Raw genomic sequence first — 21585 nt, forward strand, 5'->3', positions numbered from 1 at the left:
CTGCTGTTAATCAATAAGGATTAGTAGCTTGGGATTTATTCATTTAATATTTGGGTACTCGCCAGGTACTTGTGACTTGGATTGACCACTGTTGGAAATAAGATGTTGGGCTTGATGGCCTATCTTATGTTCTTATGATGACCAAACCATTTAGAAAGGGCTCAGTCCCCCCCCCCCCCCCCTTCAGCAATTGCTTCTCTTGTGCTTTCCACACTCCAGCTAATCCCTCCTCTCTTAATCTCCTTCCCTTCAGTGGAATCCCTCTCTCAACCACACTTCCCTCCAGCTGATCCTTGTTTACTACATACTCCAGCCTACCCCTCTCTCTCATCCCCTGTAACCATTTTTGAACCATCCCTGCTGATCTTGTCTTACCCTCAAGCCTTTCTTATAACATCCAATTAATCCTGTCATTTCCTACTTTTCACGCCATCCTCCATTCCTGCCTCATTCTCATTCCCTATCCTCTCTCTCTCTCACCTCCTCCTGTAAGTTTAGGGGTGCCGGGACCTGTCTGCTACAGGACACTTCCAGTTCCCCTCCCACTTCACCTCACCATCCTAAATTTAGGAGAAGACAATGGGTTCTCCTCAGAATTAGACTTTTATCTGATTTGGCAGGATTAGCATTTAGAAGATAACAATTCCTGTCTCTAACATCCTGGCTACTAAGCACCCTAAATAAAGTTGTGTACCATGGGTGGCTTCAAACATGCCATAAGCCTTAGCCTGCCTAATATATTAATACTTATGGCTAACTTACTTGCCCCTAGTCCCAGCTTCAGGTGATTTCCCTCTGATTACCTCAGAAGCAGGCTCTGGCTGGAGGTCTGATGAACCGTTTCGGAAGGAAGCTTGCTTCCGGGTCTGATACTGGCACGGCTGCCGGGCTGCTCTCGGCAACTCTCCGCCTCCAGACTCCATGCCACCATCCAACCCCAGTCAGGGTGCCTCCTCTCTCTGGTCTCCTGGCCACGCGTTGCTTTGAATCCGCTCCCTTTCACCTTAGTTGCCCCTGTCTTACACTTTCCAGCTGATAAATATGATAAGCTCATGCATAATCGTAGTGGGTGGAGGCTCTTTGCTGCATTGCAGGTCTTTCCCCCTCCCCTTTTCTTCAGGGGGGGGTGTCCCGCCACATCTGGACAGAGGCTGTATGCCAGCCTCTGCGTTTTCTTTGTTTCAGAATGCTCCCCCTTCATCCAAGGGTGGGGATCCTTCTGACCACTGGACTTCCCTTGGCTGGTCCTTCACTTCTGCACTTGAGCTTAAGTTGCTGGATTGTCCCTCTGCCTTGGTTTTATTTACACCAGGAGCTTACAAACAGGCAGATCTTGATAAGTATCCTTCAGTTCTGGTTTAAAGTTCTCATCTGGGCAAAGTTTCTTTTCTTTAGCTGTGACAGTGTTTTTGGGCCTGTCAGTATACTGGTCAGCATCCTTCTTTGGCTATTATGATTCATATTGGGTGCTTTCAGTGGTTAAACAGGGGATATCTCCCTTTACTCTCCTGCAGCCCTCGCATCCCCCCTTAGCTGCAATTCTCTTACATCTCCCAGTCTGTCTTCTTTCATTTCCCTTCTCTTATCTTCCACAGGAAATTCCTTTCCAGCTGACCCAATCCTCATCCCTTCCTTCAAAGAGTTCCTTCTCCACACAACCTCTTGGCCAGATTCAGTGGCAACATTTTCCTTTGACTATCAGGCCAAAGGTGGATGACAGCTGTTGAGAAGAGAGGGCAGGCTGATGACAGGGGCATCATTTTTCTTTTGGGTAGGTTCAATGGTGGGTGAGGAGAGAAGAGCAGTGGCAATCTCCACTGGCATATGAGTACTCAGCACTCCCCTCCCCTCCCCTCATGGCTGGCCCCAAGCCTGACTGTGATCTGCAAATGGCAGCAGTATTAGTAATGAAAGACAGCGTGGTGCCTGTGAGCCAGTGCAAGCTTTCAGGCCCTGCAGTGGCTCTAATCCTTCCTTACACAGGGCTTCCTGTTACCACAGAAATTCATGTGAGGGCAGGACCACTCCATGGCCTGTGAGTGTGTGCTGGCTCACAGGCCTCACGGTGAATTCCGCTGCTAATAGTGCTGCTGCTGGTGCCTGAAGAGCGCTGCCATTTGAGGCACTTGTTATCAGATCTGAAGGTTTTGTGATACCGTATGGGGTTCCAACCCACAGTTTGGGAAGTCCTGGCCTAAACATTGCTCAGAGGTGCCCTATCCTCATGTATAAAGAACCAATGACTGACAGGGTAGCAGTGAAGAGAAACTCAGAGGGCATTTTTTCTCCTCCTATATTTTTCTAGTGAACTGAATGCCTATTTGGATTGTTAGCTTTCCATTTCTCCTATAGAACAGATACAGCACAGGCAGTGATGGTGCAAGCTCCCCACCCCCAACCACCAAATACTGCCCTTCCCATGTGGCTCAGTTCTTTTCTAGAGGCGTCACCTCTTGAGATTGAGCTATTAAGTCAGACTCTGCATTCAGTCCTTCATCTGTCTGCTAGAATACCAGATAGTAGTAGTTTTAGTGATGTGGACTCTCTTCCTAGGGGAAATGGATTGAATACATTCGTTCATCTCGGCTAGGCCATGGAACATGGCATGTTTTCTCCTCTTTCTGCTACACCAGTCCAGCCAATAAGGTGGGTTATGTTTCTCCTATCAGCAGATGGAGGCAGAGCACACCAAATTCTTCCAGGACATCTTCACCACTACTTAAGAGAAACATGGGGGTAACTGGCACGGAGCAGCAGTTACTACCTTGGAAAGCTTGCTGGACAGATTAGATGGACCATTTTGGTCTTTTTCTGCCATCATTACTATGTTACTTAGAGGTGGCTCAGCACAGAGAAATCCAGTATTCTCTGCCTCCAGCAGATGGTAGGACTCGCTGGTGGTGCAGCAGGATTTCTGAAAAGGCACTCATGCAGACTTAGGGTCAGGTTACTGGTGCCTTCCAGTAGTGCAAGCCAGCTTAAGTGGTTCCCATTTCCAGAGGAGACCTGGTTGAGCCTGCGTTGGGTTGGGGAAGAGATTCTCTAGAGGGAGGAAAAAAAAAGCAGCAGTATTTTTGAACTTCCAGCTCTGGAGAGAGAATCTCCTTCTTGTCCTCCCCCCCCCCTCCTCCACCTTGTTTGTTCCTGCCTGGAAGCCTTGCAGTGTTAACTATTTAAAAAAAAAACAAAACAAAACAGAGGAGAGGGGAGATCTGAGAGGAGCCCAGGAACAAGAGCAGTGTTTAAGTCCTTGATCCTGGGCAGAGGGGAGACTATAGATTGAGTTACCCTGCTCTCCATTTTTTTTGCCGACCCGAGAGGGTAAGTACTTATCAGGAATGGAAGGGGATCGCAGTGGTGAAGGCAGTTTAGGATAGAGAGGGCTGGGCATGACTGCTGCTGCAGTGCTTGTAGATGCAGGTGCTCTGCTACTGTCGGGGCTCTTTGCTTCACCTGCATTCAAGCGGGGAATAGTGCTCAAAGGTTGCAGGTATGTTGGCAATGGTGCTTCCGTTGGCAAGGAAAGACTTCTGACTGATCCTCGGTCAGGCCCTGAGCTGGAGGAGGAGGATTTAGGTGTGATGATTTAGGATTTAGGTGTTACATAAAGCATAGCAAATGCTTTATGAAACAAATATGGTTTTGAAAGTTTCCTAAAACTTGTGTAATTGATTTTACAAATAACTAGGAGGAGGCTGTTCCATAAACTTGATGCCGCTATAGAAAAGGCACAACGACACGTTTCCTTTAAACAAACAAATTTGTTTCTCATTAGGCTCAGCAAGTAAAAATAGGTCCTCAGCACACAGAGCTCTTGCTGGAACATACCATTTTAACACTTTTGTGAGATATGCAAGGCATCTTTTATGGAGAGCTCGAAAGGTCAGGATTAAGGTTTTAAACTTAATTCTCTGCTCAACAGGAAGCCACTGTAAGGCGTTAAAAATGGGGGTAATGTGATCCCGCAAGGAACTACCAGAAAACAGATATGCTGCTATGTTTATAAGTAGTTGTAAGGCTGTCAAATAACACTTAGGTAGGTCCAAGTACAAGGCGTTACAATAGTCGAGCACAGAAAGGACAAAAGCTTGAATAAAGCATCTGAAATCATTAGGTTCTAAAATATATTTGAGATGCTGTAACATCCTAAACTTTAAAAAAGCCATTTTTTTTACTTATAATTTCAGTTGAGAATGGAAATTAAAAGAATCATCAAATAGAAATCCAAGATATTTGATGATATCTAAAAAAAAAGGTACAACAGTCTCATCTACAGTCAATTGAAGCACAATAATAGATGGACAACTATCCCAGTGGAGGGAAGTACCTTGCTTAGAAGATCTGCAGGATAGGAAGATTGAACTTCCTTTGAAGCATTTTTATTTCCACTTCCTTGGCAGTCCAAATTTTTATTTTTGTGGTCTTGTATTTTGGGTGCTGTTGTACTGGATTCAGCAGCTACCAGAGGGTGAACAGGCAGCTAGATGGAATCAGCCACAGCCTTCTTAGCAGATGTTAGGTATGATCTTCTCTGGATTTCATCTCAATTAGTGGCTTTGACTGTTGAGGCCAGGAGACTTCTCTGGCTTTGCAACTGGGCAGCAGATTCTTGATCCAAATTCAACTGGGTAAGCTCCCATTTAAAGAGGCATTTGTTCAGGGAAGATCTGTAGCAGCTAGTAAAGAATCTGGGGGATCCAAAGCTGCAGAACCTTCGTGTGGATAAGAGTTGGTCCTTTTGATAGATCTGGCCAAGGTTGAGGTTAGTTTCAGAAGTCTAGGGGTTAAAAACCAGGTAAACAATCACGCATACTCTTACCAGAGTTTGCAGGGTGCAAAAGGTAAGAGCTAGTCCTTTAAAGGCTTTAGAAAAGATAGGCTAGGTGCAGCTGCCTCTTCAGGAGCCAGCCTGTCCTCGCAATGAGGGTTGGTAAGTCCACTACCTGGTTCTTCCAGTAGGCAGTTGCTTGCATTGTTGAGAGACTTCAGATCATGGGTGTTAGAAGTAATCCACCATGGTTACACCTTAGAGTTTATTGCTCCCATCCCTGGGGTCTCCCTTTTCTTCACCGCCAAGCAAAGGTTGGTCTGCAAAACCCTGGATAAACGTCAGTTGTTGTGCCAGTTCCCCTTTCCAAGCAGGGCCAAGGCTGGTTTTCAATCTACTTTGTAGGCCCCAAAAAGAATGGAGCTTACAGACCCATTCTCTATCTCAGGGGAGTCACAGCAGTTTCCGAATCTCCCATTTCAGGCTGAAGACTCCTCTCTGTGCTCTTTTCAGTAAGAAGGGAAAGTGTCTGGCTTCTCTGGACCTGTTGGAGGCTTATTTTCATATTTCCATCAAGATAGAAGATCAAAAGTATCTCCGGTTCTGCATTCTGCAAGAACATTTTCAGTTCAAGTTGCTCCTGTTTGGTTTGTCAATGGCTCTGCGAACATTCACCAAAGTCATGGTGGTGGTAGCCTCATTTTTAAGGTGAGAGTTGATCAAGGTTCATCCTTATCTTGTTTGATTAGTTGATCAAAGTCAAATCTTACCAAGAAGGCATTCAGGCATATAACAGAGTAATCCAAATTTTAGAAAACTTGTGTTCCACTACATCCATGTGAATGTGGCAAACGAACAAGAGCACAAAGGGGCCTGAATCCTATAACTTCTGACTTAGACAGGCTTCAGCACACTCCCCACCATACACTGCATACTAGCTCCCTCACACAACATGCCAGAATAATAGCAGATCCTAGGGTAATTACCCAATACTAAATACTGATATTAATCTACATTAGAACATAAGGCTTGCCATATTGGGTCAGACCAAGGGCCCATCATGCCCAGTATCCTATTTCCAACAGTGGCCAAGCCAGGTCGCAAGTACCTGGCAGGATCCCAAGGGGTAGATAGATTCCAAACTGCTTATCCCAAGAATGAGCAGTGGACTTCTTCAACTGTACCTTAATTGTTAATGGACTGTTTCGCCATCTAATATCTATATGTGCTCAGTTATGACAGTAATGCAAAGATATTAAGTAATAGGACTAATAATTGCAATATTAGTAATACATTGTGACACATCTCTTACATAAACAGTCCAGTGTAGAAAAGAACATGATGGCAGCGTCTGTCTATTGGTTGTCTTCTGTCATCTTCCTTCTTCTCTGACTGTTTGACTTATTCTTTTATGCTGTGGTGTTCAGCTGCCATATAATAAGGGACACTTCGAAAGTGAATTGTCAGAGGTAACCTTATCTTTCTACCGGCAGAAAGCAATTGTGTGTTGGGGGAGTGGGGAGTGGGATTAGGTGTCTGGAACAATTATCTGCATCCTTGAACATTTTGTAAATTAAGTTAACTGGTTCTGAGTTGGCTAGGCCCAGAATCATTTCTCTACATGCCTCTGTATATTCTGTTAGTGTGTGGCTCTGAGTTCGTTATACTTGGGCTGGGTGATCAGTTATGCAGAGGAAGATTTTTCCTTCTCAATTCCTAGAATACTTGGGGGCATAGACATGCAGGTAGGTCAGGTATGGCTAACAAAGGACAGAGTAGACAAACTGATCCATCGGGTGCAGAGATTTTCTACTCTGGCAGTCCCAAGAGCTTGAGATTATCTTTAGCTGCTCAGTTCCACGACAGCAGCTCTGAGTCTAGTACTATGGGATGGGGCTCACATAAGGCCTCTTCAGTCTTTGCTTCTATCTCAAAGGTTACAGCAGCTTCAGGATTACAAGGTTCATCTTCTCTTGCCTGCACTAGTGAAGGAGAGTCATTTTTGATAGTCTATTTCTCAGAAAATTTTGCAGGGGGTCATTCTAATGACTTCCTCCTGCAGTCCATATATGACTGGTGAAAATCTGTCAGGTTGGGGAACTTTTTATCTGGACTAGGTGGTCAAGGATTTAGATCTCTGGAGGAAGTGATGTAGTTAATCAGCAGACTAGAAATCAGGGCGACTAAGGCTGGCCCTGTGTCATTTTCTCTACTAACTCAGAGATAAAGTAGTCAGAATACTATCCAACAATGCTACAACAGTGGCATATGTGAACAGTGGGGGCACCAGGAGTCTGGGAGTGTCAGAGGCGACAAATCTTCATTTTTCTTTGACAGAAAAGAGTCTGCAGCTTTTGTCAGCAGCTCACATCATGGGTCAGTACAATTTACAGGCTGATTATATGAATAGGAATGTTCTAGATCCTGGAGAATGGGAACTAAGCAGTGAAGTTTTTCAGCGCATAATTCTCAGGTGAGGCATGCCTCACATGGATCTTATGACAACTCACAGTAATACCAAAGTTCCTCATTTCCTAGCATGTAGCCAGATATACTCAGGACCAATGGGGTTATGTGCTCCCCTGCTAGCACATGGAGATGGAGTTAGGTTTCAAAGCTAACGTCACCTTCGATATACCCCTGCAGTGACCTCAGCCACTCAATATCTCTCTGTCTCCTAGCGGATGTGGACGTGCTATCCCCACACCAACATTGGTGTTTATAGAATCGCAGTACTAATTTGAAGAAGAAAATCTACCTTTAAATGGAGAAAGATTGAACCCTCTCTCCTGCGGTGATACCTAAAGGTCCCTCCCCCAGTTGAGAATTCCTGAGGCGATTTCGGAGATCCATCAGAGGTGTGCCTTGGTCCGGTAGCTTGTTCCCGGGGTGGACTTTGCTGCTTAAACAACTGAAAGGCAGCAGGTGCAGGAAGCAAAATGTGGCAGTCATGGCCTAAGCCCTCTCCACCCGCAACCTGAGACCGTCTCTGTACTCAGCCGGTAAGCGCTGAACCCAGTTAAGTAGAGAAGAACTCTTCCAATTCAGAGATGTGGAAGGGCTTCAGAAAGTCTTTCCTCCTGTCTGCTTGCTTGGCGCACCATAGTGACGATGCTCCCGATCCCATTTGGGCAAGGGAAGAGAATTTACAATCGGGTTGAGCGGCTCTGTGATGGGCTAGGCCCCGCTTCAGGCTCAGTGGGCACACCACGTGGCAGGCCGCAGCAGCGCCATCTTGCGTGCGGTTTGGTGCGGCGCCATTTTCCCCTATTGACCGTTGGTACACGCAGTATGGGCCAACCCTGTTGTGAGCCCTATGCGTGCATACATTCATGCACAACCGGACACTTGTACTTAAATGCGTTGGGGTGGATTTCTGCGTGCTCGAGCTCAGGCGCTAACCGGCTGAATGCACAAGCTACAGTGAACTATGGCTCCGGCAACAAAGAAGCACAAGCGACACTCCCTTTGTGCTGCCTGCCATATTAGGGCTGCACAGACTGACCTAGTATCCTTTCTGTGTCAACACTGTGAGGAAGCCCAGGGAGGGCTGGACTCTCAGAACTTCTCCAAGCCCGGCCCCTCCCCGTCAGAAGACAGTTCAGCCATGACCTTATCTAGGAGCACCCCGAATCTGAGCAATCTCGGAACTGCGTCCTCCCCTGGAGAGGGCAGTTCAGTGCCCCCTAATCCAGTTCCTCCTGGGCTAGGTATGGACCTGGCAACCTTTTCTTGGGTGGAATTCTTTTAGGGCCTTCAATCCTTTGTTCAGGTGCAGTCAGCTGATGCCTCTACCCAGTCTGAGCCCAGCTTGGGAAGCCCTCGTCCTCCCAGCCCTATCAGCATGCCTCAGGACATGCCTCACCTCACCAAGGGTATCCCTGACAAGGGACCCAGACATCACGGATGATGATGGGGATGCAGACTCATAGGAGGATGGGGAAATCCCTCCAGGCCTGGAGCCATATTGGACCATGCTATGGTTTTTCCACAGAGATGAATTGCTGACCCTCATCTCCCAGCCCCTGAAGACTCTGGGAGTTCCTGGCACGGACCCTATGTCGGAACCAAAGAAGAATCCCATCCTGGTGTCTCTAGGGAAAGCCTTTTGCTATTTCCCGATGCTGGAAGCCATCCTGGAGTTGAATGACCTGGAGTGGGACGCCCCAGAAGCCAGTTTTAAAGGAAGTCGGGCCTTGGAGGCTTTTTACCCTCTGGACCCGGCAGCCAGAGAATGCCTGCATTTCCTGAAAGTGGACGCCCTGGTCAGCACAGTCTCGAAGCGAACAACTATCCTAGTAGAGGGAGGAGTGGCCTTGAAGAATGCACACGATAGACAGTTGGAGTCCATCCTTAAGCAAGCCTTTGACGCGACAGCAATGACACTGCAAATCGTGTCCTGGTGGTTCGTTCGTGTCTTCTTCTCTCGAGAGGTAGATAGCTCAGGGACTCATTCCAGAAAGGCAATGGAGCCCTGCCTTCCTAGCGAATGCAAGCTCTGACCTAATGCATACCTCGACCAGAGGAGTAGCCTCAGTGATGGTGGCCAGAAGCAGCTATGGTTGTGAAATTGGTCAGCAGATATGACCTCTAAGGCAAACCTCACAAAGATGCCCTTTAAGGGATCCCTTCTATTCGGAAGCAAATTGGAAAAGATAGACAGTAAGTGGGGTGAATCTCTAGTGCCTCAGCTACTAGAAGATAAGAAAAGAGGTCGCAGCGCTCCTAGCCTATGAGGGATTGGGCCAGGGGCTCCCAGCACTTCCATCCCTACAGAAACTTGTGTTTCAGACATCTTTGCCTTCAGGAAAGTCTCAGTCCTTTCAGAGCAGACAACCAAAAAGAGGAACTGGTTTGGGCTCAGGTTCGACCCAAACTTCCCAATTAAATTTGGCCAACATATCCATGGGACAAGGCAATAGGGAGTCGACTAGCCCTGTTCTATCAGAGGTGGGTCGAGATCACGTCGGACAAATGGGTACTGGACAACATACGAGAAGGATACTCTCTGGAATTTCGCAGCATCCTTCGGGACATGTACATGATGTCACCTCTTCACTCCCAGCATAAAAAACTGGCAATGGAATCCACGTTGATAAGGCTCTTCAGTTTGAGGGCTATAACCCCAGTACCTATACCCCAGGAAAATACGGGGCATTATTCCATCCAATCATCGTACCCAAGGAGGATTCATTCCGACCCATCCTGGATCTCAAGGGCGTCACTAGTCATCTGCAGATAATTTACTTCCGTATGGAAACTCTTCCTCCATCATAATGGCCTTACAATCGGGAGAGTTCTTAACATCCCTGGACCTCTCAGAGGCCTACCTTCATATCACAATATGTCAAGACCACCAGCGTTTCCTGCACTTTGCAGTACTGGGCCGCCATTGTTAGTTTTGGGCATTGCTCTTCGGCCTGGCAACCACCCCCAGAACATTCTCCAAAATTATGGTGGTTACAGCAGCACTGAGGAAAGAAGGGATCCTGGTATACCCTTATATAGACTGGCTGAACTGGGCGAAGTCATTGGAAGAGAGCCTTCAGGTGACTAGCAGGGTCAGGTCCCTGCTTCAGGAACTCAGTTGGGTCCTGAACATGGACAAGAGCAGCCTCAAGCCCTCCCAGTCCTTAACCTGGGAGTCTGGTTTGACACCAAGCAGGGCAAAGTCTTCCTCCCTCCCTCAAGGATAAGGAAACTGATGTGCCAAGTGCATCGGTTGACTAACACAATGCATACCAGGGTGTGGAGCTATCTTTAGGTCCTCTGCCTGATGGCATCAACCCTGGAGATAGTACTGTAGGCGAGGGCACACATGCGACCACTCCAACGCTCCGTGCTGTCACGTTGGAACCCACTGTCTCAAGACTACTCGATTTGCCTCCACCTACTGATGGAAGTATTTTCTCTGCTCCAGGGGTGGCTCAGGAAGTTCACCTACGCAAGAGCATAAGAAATTGCCATGCTGGGTCAGACCAAGGGTCCATCAAGCCCAGTATCCTGTTTCCAACAGAGGCCAAACCAGGCCACAAGATCCTGGTAAGTACCCAAACACTAAAAAGATCCCATGCTACTGATACCAGTAATAGCAGAGGCCATTCCCTAAGACAACTTGATTAATAGCAATTAATGGACTTTTCCTCCAAGAACTTATCCAAACCTTTTTTAAATTCTTCAAAAAAGTGTAGCAGATTTGTGAGGCAAGAGATCATGTAATGCTCCAACATCTCTCCACAGCCACTCCAGACCACTGTTCCCACTGAGCTGCACATGTGCATGGCCACACACAACTTTTTTCACGGTTGCATACAGTTTTACACACACACACACACACGATCAGGTAGGAATAAACCAAAGCCCTGCCCAATCCAATTGATGACATCACACCTCCCTTAACCCCATCTCAGGCAGCAGGAGTCGCTTTTATTCAAACATCATCTCCTGCTGCCACAGGGTCAATATCTCTGCTCTTACCACAAGATCTGCCCCATGGCAGAAGGAGATGACGTTCGGATAAACATGACTCCTGATGCCACCCACCCCGCAACTCTGCAGGCCACTGCGGAGCCTATCCCATGGCAGCTAAAGAGAGAGGATGCGGTAGCCACCAGTAAACCCCATTCTGCTGGCAGCCGAAGAGAGGAGGAAAATATGATGAATATGATGGAAAATATGATGAAAATGAAGGATGAAGATGGAAATGAAATGAAATGGAAATGAAATGAAAATGAAGATGAAAATGAAAGATGAAGGAAAATATGAAAATATTACTAAGTAATATTCAATTACTTAGTAAATACATTAAAATTGTTAATTTGTTCCTTCTGTTAATTTCCTATCGACTTTTCACTGTTCCCAGTTGTGTATTTCCCTGTTTTACTGTAACTGCAATGTTTATTGTAACTGAAAGGTTTTTCGTTATGCACCTGTTATTGTTGTTATTGTTTATTCTTCATACACCCCTTTGATAATTGTAAACCGGCATGATGTGATACCTTTCGCGAATGCCGGTATAAAAAAAACACTAAATAAATAAATAAATGATGGCTGCCAGTAGAACCCGTCTTGCTGGCAGCTGAAGAGAGGAGGAGAGAATGATAGCTGCTAGTAGACCCCATTCTGTTGGCAACTAAAGACAAGGCCCAGGCCCTGTGTGTGTGTGTGTCTGGGTGACTGCCTGTGTTTGTGGGAATGAGTACCTGGGTGTGGACACGTGTGACAGAAAATGGCTGTATATATGTAGAGGTTCAGAACTTGTGTGTGTATGTGGCTAGGTGAGATCTTGTGGGAGTGAATGTGTGACTGCCTGTATGTCTGTCTGCCTGTGTGTGTAAGGGGGTAGGGTAAGAGCTTGTGCATGGGTGAGAGTCTGGGTGTATGTGTGGGTGTGAGAGAGGCTGTGTGTGTAGAGGTGGGGTTTAAAAGCCTGTGTGGGAGTTGATGACTGGGTGAGAGTCTGAGTGTGTTTGTGGTTGGGTGAGAGCCTGGGTGTGAGTGATTCACTATGGGTGTGGAAAGAAGACAGGTGGAGAAAAGTGTCCCTGTAAAAGGAATTGGAAAAAGACCAAGAAAGGGAATGTGGGGGAAAAAAGCCTGGGACCAACTGATTAGAAAAATAAGATCAGACAACAAATGTTTAAAAAAAAATAAAATTTTTGTTTTGAATTTTTAGCGACTGGGAATGTGCATTACATATTTGTATTTTGTTCTTCAGTATTCCACTGTTCAGAGTTTGGTTTCTTGAGCTTTCCATTTTATTTTTGTCTGCATGCTTGTTTCTGATTTGTAGTCCTTTATTTTGTACTAGGTAAGGGTCTGTCTGTGTTCTGCATATGTAACTGAGGTGCAGTAGTTCTGCTGGCATGTAGTTAACCCCAGTAGGTGGTGTATTAGTGTTCCAGGGCATGTTATAATATTTCCATTGCTGCCAATGTCACCTCTACATAATGCTTTTTCAGCATTGGAGAATGAAGAAACCTCAGCAATAGATACTGAAGTGATCTCTAAAAGTGAAGTCCCCCAGTGCACCCAGAAGCCCTGCAACAGAATCAAATGTCGTAAAAGAAAGCTGCTTCTGCTGTGAGACTTGATTATCAGAGGAACCAATTTGGGAGTCCTTTTTGATGGTGACACAATAGTTAAATGCATTCCAGGATCCTCCGCTAGTAGAAATGCAAGCCAGATAGTCATTGAAGATGAAAGTAGGAACTCTGATATCAGTTTTATCCCTCTGGGGACCAACGGCCTCAATAGAAATGGTATCCATGAAGAACAAAACAATTGCCAAAACCTAGGCAAGATAAGACACACTGCAAAGAATATTGCCTTTTCTGAAGTATTACTTGTTCATGGAAAGGGAAATGAGAAGATATACCATATAAACAAATTCAATTCTTGGCTCAAAACCTGGTGTACAGAAAATAGTTTTGGATACATTGGAGGCTGGGGTTGTTGTATGGAGCAGTAAAAGGCTATATGGTAAGGATGGCCTACATTTGTCCATAGCTGGAAGGAGGATGCTAAGTGAAAAATCCAGATCATATATCATAAGGCATTTAAATTAAAGAATGGGGGTGTCAGGAAATGGTCAATGAAAGTGGCACGTCACCCTCAGGCAGTACAGGATATGGGAGGCGAAAATAAAATCAAACAGCCAAAAAAGCAGAAACCATGCCTAGGAATTTCTACAAATCAAGGGAGAAAAATTGGAAACTATGACTACAAATGCTCATAATTTGGGCAATAAAATCTGTCCTGCAGGTCCTAATGGTAGAGGCAGATTTGGACATTGTTGCTATTTCAGAAACATGGTTCACAGATTCTCATGATTGGGATATGGACATACCAGGCTATAACTTGTTAAGGAAGGACAGAAAAGGGGGAGGCGTAGTTTTTTGTCAAAAACAATATCCAAGCTACTGAACGGCAAGGAATGTGGGGTAGAGAAAAAGCATTATAGGCCATCCTAAAAAGAGATGATAGTGCATCCATTTTTACTGGTGTGGTTTACAGGCCTCTGACTCAAATGGAAGAACTAGACAGAGATCTTGTTGAAGACATCCAAAAGGTGGGAAAGAAGGGAGAAGTGCTGATTGTTCGAAACTTTCATCTGCCAGATGTAGATTGGAAAATCCCTTCCGCAGAATCAACCAGAAGTAGAGAGATAGTGGATGCCCTGCAAGGGGCTCTCTTCAAACAAATGGTAATGGAAACCACAAAGGGAGGGAGTTATACTCGACTTAGTGCTCACTAATGGGGATAATGTCTCTAATGTCCAGGTGGGTGCCCACCTCAGCACCAGTGATCATCAAACAGTATGGTTTCACATCACAAGCAGGATACGGCAAAGTCACACAAGGATCTGAGTTTTGACTTTCAAAATTACAGACTTTGACAAAATGGGAACATACCTGGAGGTAGAACTAGAAGACTGGGAGAAAATGGGAGAGGTGGAACAACAGTGGACCAAACTAAAGGGAGCAATTACAAAAGCAACAAATCTATATGTTAGAAAAGTAAACAAAAGTAAGAGAAATAAGAAACCGATCTGGTTATCAAAGGAGGTGGCTGACATTATAAAAGCAAAAAAAGCAGCATTCATGAATTATAAAGGATCCCAAAAGGAGGAAGACAGGGAAGAATATCTGGCAGAATTTAGGGAAACAAAGAAAGTAATCAAGAAAGCAAAAAGTCTGGAAGAAGAAAGGATAGCCAAAGAGGTAAAGCGAGGTGACAAAACATTCTTCAAATACAACAGAGAAAGGTCCAAAGAAGTAAAGTGAAATTGAAAGGTGACCAGAATCAATGGGTGGAGAGAGACGAAGAAATGGCGGAAATATTAAACAATTACTTCAGTTCGGTGTTCACTAAAGAAGACCCTGGAGAAGGAACATCGCTAGTTAACAAGACTGTGTAAGGGGGTGAAGTAGACAAAACTCCATTTACAGAAGCGAATGTATGGGAAGAGCTAGGAAAACTGAAAGTCGACAAAGCCATGGGGCCTAATGAGGTTCATTCCAGGATACTGAGGGATCTGAGATGTGCTGGCAGGTCCGCTGTGTGACCTGTTCAATAAATCCTTGGAAATAGGAGTGGTGCCGAGTGATTGGAGAAGAGCCACTGCCTGTGCATCACAAGATTAGCAAAGGTGATCCATAACTTTTTAAAACTGCTTGTGATGCCAACATTCAGGAAGCAGCACGGTGGCACACGAGCCGGGGTGGCCAACTCCTATCTTTTATACTTCTCAGTGTAACCTGCAGTGTTATTGCAAACCTCAAACTCTGCAAAAGTAGTTTAGTTACTAGTGTTGTAAATCCTCCTATAAGCCTTCCCCAGACTGAATAGGTTAATGATTAACCCAGGGGCAGATTGTAGGAAAATAGTGGCCCGGGGGATTTTTCTCCATACTGGCCCATGGGTACCCAATTACACATACAATTTGGTGAGTCACCAAATACAGAATAAAGGGACCTTAAAATATACACAGAAATGCACAGACAAACTGAACTGGAAATCACAAGTTAGACTGTATGTAATGCAGCAATAGAAAAACAGAAAATACCATCATTCCTCATAAAACATCAAACAATAAAATCAAGAATTATAAAACATCAATCACAATAGGAAAATCATACTAAAAATATATATTTCAAAACTGCTGATGAATAGAACCTCCAGTAATTTAACTCATTACAAATTTTTGAAAACTTCCCAAATACCAATAAAATATTTCAAAAACAACAGATATCAAATAATATTCAATAATTAAAACTAATAAGGATAGAAAACAATCCCCGGTTCTCCATACCTGAGAACTTTTAATTCCAGTCAATGGCCCCTGTAAGAGGACACTCAGGCCTGTACAGTGTACTGTGCGGGAGAGCCGGCACTCCGAGGCAAGCGCCTGCTCTCCCAATGCGCGCCCAGGCACCTCTCCTGGGCGCACGATTCAGTATTTAAATTAGGGCCCGCGCTAATAAGGAGATGCTAGGGACAATAGTGCGTCCCTAGCGCCTCCTTATTGGTGGAAGCAGCGGCTGTCAGCGGGTCTGATAGCTGACGCTTAATTTTACCGGCATCAGTTGTCGAACCCGCTGACAACCATGGGTTCGGAAAACAGACGCCGGCAAAATTGAGCATCCATTTTCCAACCCGCGGGCAGATTTTTTTTTTTTTTAAAGAAGATTTTAATTTTTGGGCCTCCGACTTAATATCACTATGATATTAAGTCGGAGGGTGTACAGAAAAGCAGTTTTTTCTGCTTTTCTGTACACTTGCCCGGTGCTGTCTGAAATAGGCAGGAGTTAATTTCTGAGAGTAAAATGTGCAGCTTGGCCGCACATTTTACTTTCTTAATTGCGGGTGAATACCTAATAGGGCTCATCAACATGCATTTGCATGTGATGAGCACTATTAGTTTCGGGGAGGTTGGCTGCGCGTTTTCCATGCGCGTTTTCCATGCACGTCAAAAACGTGCGTCCAAACGGGGGCTAACTGTGCGCTCAGCCAAGCGCACCTTTCTGTATTAGCCTGTATGTTTGTTATAGCTGGGCTGGAAGAGGTCAAACATGCCTCTTCAAACAAGCATACTCCTAACAGCTCACCTCCCCCCCCCCCCCTCCCCCCGATTCCTCTGCCCCTCTAACTTACATGACATTCTACTTGTAATTAGTTATATTTTATGCCACATATGTTGTGAATTGTGCAGTTTTCTCTTTGCTCTAGTTAGTATATCTCTCTTTGTATGTTATGTTTCCTTGTTCACTGGTGATACAGTCTTATGCGCATTGTTCTTTGTTTCACTGTAAAGCTCTTTTAGCTGCATTTCGTTTATTGTGAACCAATGAGATGTTCCCAACGTTCATTGGTATATAAAAGCTTCTAAATAAATAAATAATTAAATGTGGAAAAACCCTTAGGTAGCTGCAAATGAAAGGTCATGGCTCATGACCTTACTAGAGACCTGTTTCAATTGAGCTAGAAGCACAAAGGCTCAGAAGGAAACTGCCAGGACACCCCCCCCCCCCCTCAAAATAAAATAAAAGTGTGACCTTTCAACAAAGAACGGTCAAGTGATATGCTCAAGGTAATATAGTGAGCTGCGGAGAGGTGAATTGAATTAGGATCAGAATCCCAACCACTAAGCTACACTTTACCAGTAATAGCGTGTGTCTGTGTTGGGTCATATTTTGAAAGACAGGATAACGTGAAAATGCTACTTGCTGTTGTGCCTGCAGATGTCACATTGAATGTGAGCAAGAGGCTTTTATTGCATGTTTCAGTAATTGAAACTCTTCATTTGTGTGTCTGCAGATACGATGAGGTGCTGTGCAAATCCTGTGAGGATCTTCAGCCCAAGCACATCGTCAACTATCTCCTTACACTAAGGTAACTCACATGAGTTTAAAGTAGCAGTACTAGTGTGGCGGTTTTGGTTTTATTTATTTATTTAGATTTCAGTTAGCTTGAATCCTGAACCAAGCCATGCAGTGCCAACTTTTTCAGTCAGATTTTTATTCCTGAGGAGAGATCAATATTTAAAGTTTTCGAAAGCTCCCCCTACTTTGTCCTATCCACAATTATATACCTCCGAGTGCTGCCATAAGTGTCAGAATCCCAAGCAGCCATCATTTGGATGCATGTAAAGCATGAATACAGCCTGGACGTAAAGGAGGAGATATGGCTATAATAAAAAGTATCACCAAAGGAATAGTGTCACACTTTGTCAAAATTCTCACTATGGTTGCAATAGAATTATAATCATCAAAGAAAGAAGTGACATACCATAATTAGTAATCAACAAATATCAATGCTGAATTGCCAATGACCATCATATCTGGGCAAAATGTGTCAAGTGAGTACACATAGTTCAGTGTGCTATGCACATCCAGTTGGTGCCACAATGTTTAATCATCAGGATGTGCATAGCACACTGAACTATGTGTACTCACTTGACACATTTTGCCCAGATATGATGGTCATTGGCAATTCAGCATTGATATTTGTTGATTACTAATTATGGAATGTCACTTCTTTCTATAATAAAACGTATACATCTTTTATTGCAAAGGAGCGTAAAATGACAAGAGAGTGTACAGGATAAAAAAGAAAGCAATCTGAGAGAAAAACACCAAGGGGCGGATTTTAAATGCCCTGCGCGCGCCGGCGTGCCTATTTTGCATAGGCTGCCGGCGCACGCAGAGCCCCAGGACGCGCGTAAGTCCCGGGGCTTCGTAAAAGGGGCGTCGGGGGCGTTCCCGAAATGACGTGGTGTTTCGGGGGCGGGCCCGGGGGCATGGTGCCGGCCCGGGGGCGTGGTCGAGGCCTCCGGACCAGCCCCCGGGTCAGGTGATGGCGTGCCAGCAGCCTGCTGGCGCGCGCAGATTTACGTCTGCTTTTAGCAGGCGTAAGTCTGCCAACAAAGGTAAGGGGGGGTTTAGATAGGGCCGGGGGGGGGGTGTTAGGTAGGGGAAGGTGGGGGGAGGGTGAAGGAAAGTTCCCTCCGAGGCCGCTCCGAAATCGGAGCGGCCTCGGAGGGAACAGGCAGCGTGCGCTGGGCTCGGCGCGCGCAGGTTGCACCCCCTTGCGCGCGCCAACCCCGGATTTTATAAGATACGCGCGGCTACGTGCGTATCTTATAAAATCCAGCATACTTTTGTTTGCGCCTGGTGCGTGAACAAAAGTAGGCGATCGCGCAAATTTTTTAAAATCTACCCCCAAAAGAGGAAGCAGTAAAGTGAAAAAACAGACATGTCAGTACTTTGAGGACTCTAGTTAGTATTGCTGCTTAAAAGGATAAGAAAAAATAGCAAAACATACTATGCTTCTAATGACTTCTCACAATGTAAGCACTTTGCTAGTTCCTGATCTTATTTTTCCTTGTTCCAATTCCAGTCACCTTGCAAGTGTGGCCCATCAGGCCCTTCCTGTGAAGGGCAGTGCTGCAGAAGTTGCACAGGTAGGTGGTTTCCATATCTTGCTATTGATTCTGTATCTGCATCATTTCCTGACAGCTCCTGCTCATGCAGGAAAACACCCCAAAGGTCTATCCCCCTGCATGGTCATTTCTATCATATCATTATCTGATGGTTCAACACAGAGAATATCTCTGAACTCAGAAAAGCCTAGAATGCTTTACAGAGCATGTGTGAACATTTTTGCATGAATCTTTGTCTTGCACACAACTTTCTCTTGTGGGGTTTTTTTTTTGTGGCTCCTCTGACTCTATTTCTTCCTTTCCTTTATATGATGTGCAATTAAAGCTAAAAGGACATTGTTCAAAAAATGGAAAGCAGACCCAAATTAAGAAAATAAACATGAGCATAAGTACTGGCAAGTTAGATGTAAAACAGTAGTAAGACGTGCCCAGAGAGCTAAAAACTAATAAACTTTTTCAAGTACATTCAAAGCAAAATTGTATTTATAAAATGTACATGCCGTATAACCTGTCAAATAATAAAAGCATTTTACAGTTTCCTATGAGGAAATCAGTTGGACCACTAGATGAATGAGGGATAAAAGAGCTGCTCAGGAAGGGCGAGGAAATATAATTTTTAGCCTCTGTCTTTACGGAGGAAGATGTTGGGAACATACTCACACCATAAATGTTCTTTAATGGTGGTGATTGTGAGCTATTAAAACATATCTGTGATAATAGAAGATGTAATAAACCAAATTGACAAACTAAAATAAATCACCAGGACAGATGGTATCCATCCTAGAGTTGTAAAAACATGAAACTATAAACCTGTTACTAGTAATATGTAAAGCATCATTTTAAACAGCCACAATACCTGAGGATTGGAGGGTAGCCAATGTAATACTGATTTTTAAAAAAGGTTCTGAGGTGATCCGGGAAACTATAGGCCCGTAAGCCTTATGTCAGTGCTGGACAAAATGGTAGAAGCTATATCACTGGTTATATACCTAGATAGATAGATATATAACTTAATGGGGAAGTCAACATGATTTCAGCAAAGAGAAGTCTTGCCTTACCAATCTATTAGATCAGAGGTTCCCAAACTTGTCCTGGAGGACCACCATACAGTCACGTTTTCAGAATATGCAAGAGATAAAATTTGCATGCTTTGAAGGCAGTGTATGCAAATTTATCTTATTCATATTCATTGTAGATATCCTGAAAATCCAACTGGCTGGAGGTCATCCAAGACAGGTTGGTGAACTAATGTATTCAGTAAAGGTGATCTGGTTAATATTGTGTATTTGGATTTTCAGAAGGTATTTGACAAAGTCCTCCATAAGAGATGCCTCAGAAAATTTAAAAAGTCATGGAATATGAGCTAATGTCCTATCATGGATTGGTAACTGGTTAAAAGATAGGAAACACAAGATAGAGAAAAGTCATTAGTGGAGTATCACAGGGCTCGGTATTGGCACCTGTACTGTTTAAGATGCTCATAAATTATTTGGAAAAGAGAAAAAGGAGTAAGGTGATCAAATCTACAAATGACACAATTATTTAAAGTTAAAACAGCAGCAGATCATGAGGAACTGCAGGAAGGACCTTTGTGAGACGGAGATTGGGCAGATGAATGTGGAAAAGTTCAAAGTAATGCACGCAGGAAAATATAATCCTATCTGTAGCTACACAATGCTGGATTCCGTATTAGGAGTCATGCGGAGCGCACTGTTAGCCTGCGTTTGGACGCGCTAGCTTTACCCCTTATTCAGTAAGGGGTAACAGCGCGTCAAAAACGCACGTCCAACCCCCCCGAAACTAATAGCGCCCGCAACATGCAAATGCATGTTGATGCCCTATTAGTTATTCCCGCGCGATTCACTAAGTAAAATGTGCAGCCAAGCCGCACATTTTACTTTCAGAAATTAGCGCTTACCCAAAGGTAGGCGTTAATTTCTGTCAGCACCGGGAAAGTGCACAGAAAAGCAGTTAAAAACTGCTTTTCTGTGCATGGCGATATTAAGTCAGGAGTCCCAAAGTAAAAAAAATAATTAAAAATTAAAAAAAAAAAAAATTAAAATCGGCTCGCGGGTTGAAAACCAGACACGCAATTTTGCCGGCGTCCGGTTTCCGAACCCGTGGCTGTCGGCAGGTTTAAGAACCGACGCCAACAAAATTGAGCGTCAGCTGTCAAACCCACTGACAGCCGCCGCTCCTGTCAGAAAAAGGCGCTAGGGACGCGCTAATGTCCCTAGCGCCTCTTTTTACCACGGTCCCTCATTTAAATACTGAATCGCGCGCACAGGAGAGTGGCCTGTGCGCGCTCCAGGAGAGCGGGCGCTCACCCGCGACTTTTACTGAATCAGCCTGAATGTTAGGACTGATCTGAAAAGGAATGGAGAATAAAATGGAAAAAAATCTCATATTGCCTCAGTATTCGACTGCATCTTGAGTGTTGTGCTCAGTTCTGATTGCCCCATCTCAAAAAAAGATACAGCAGAATTAGAAAAGGTGCAGAAGAGAGCAACAAACATGATAAAGGGGATGGAATATGAAGAGAGGGTACACAGGTTAGGGTTCTTCAGCTTGGAAAAGAGCGGTGAGGGTGCACGATAGAAGTTTATTTACCTGTTCTACCCCACTCACAATTTTATAAAGGATGGTTATTAACTCTTTCAGATACTACTAAAACAAGGGGACATGCCGTGAAGTCAACAGATTTAAATTGAATCGTAGAAAGTACTTTTCACACAGTATACCATCGAACTATGGAATCTGTTGCTTGGTGATGTGGTTAAGGTGACTGGCACGGAGGGAGGTTTAAAAGGCATTTAGACAAGTTCCTGGAACGAAGCCCTTAAAACAATATTAGCCCAATGAGCTAGGGAAAGCA

At 44.6% G+C, this 21585-nt stretch overlaps 1 protein-coding gene across 4 annotated transcripts in view; it reads left to right on the plus strand.

Annotated features, from left to right (window-relative positions):
- Positions 1-21585, plus strand: part of RARS2 (arginyl-tRNA synthetase 2, mitochondrial) — a 128881-nt gene that overhangs the window by 105726 nt on the left and 1570 nt on the right. For all 4 annotated transcript variants that reach the window (XM_029595437.1, XM_029595438.1, XM_029595441.1 and 1 more), the window contains 2 exons: positions 17087-17161; positions 18668-18731. In XM_029595437.1, the coding sequence (XP_029451297.1) occupies positions 17087-17161; positions 18668-18731 (139 nt within the window). The remainder of the gene's footprint in view (positions 1-17086; positions 17162-18667; positions 18732-21585) is intronic.

The sequence above is a fragment of the Rhinatrema bivittatum genome, chromosome 3 (genome assembly GCF_901001135.1).
Source record: "Rhinatrema bivittatum chromosome 3, aRhiBiv1.1, whole genome shotgun sequence".
Lineage (NCBI taxonomy): Eukaryota > Metazoa > Chordata > Amphibia > Gymnophiona > Rhinatrematidae > Rhinatrema > Rhinatrema bivittatum.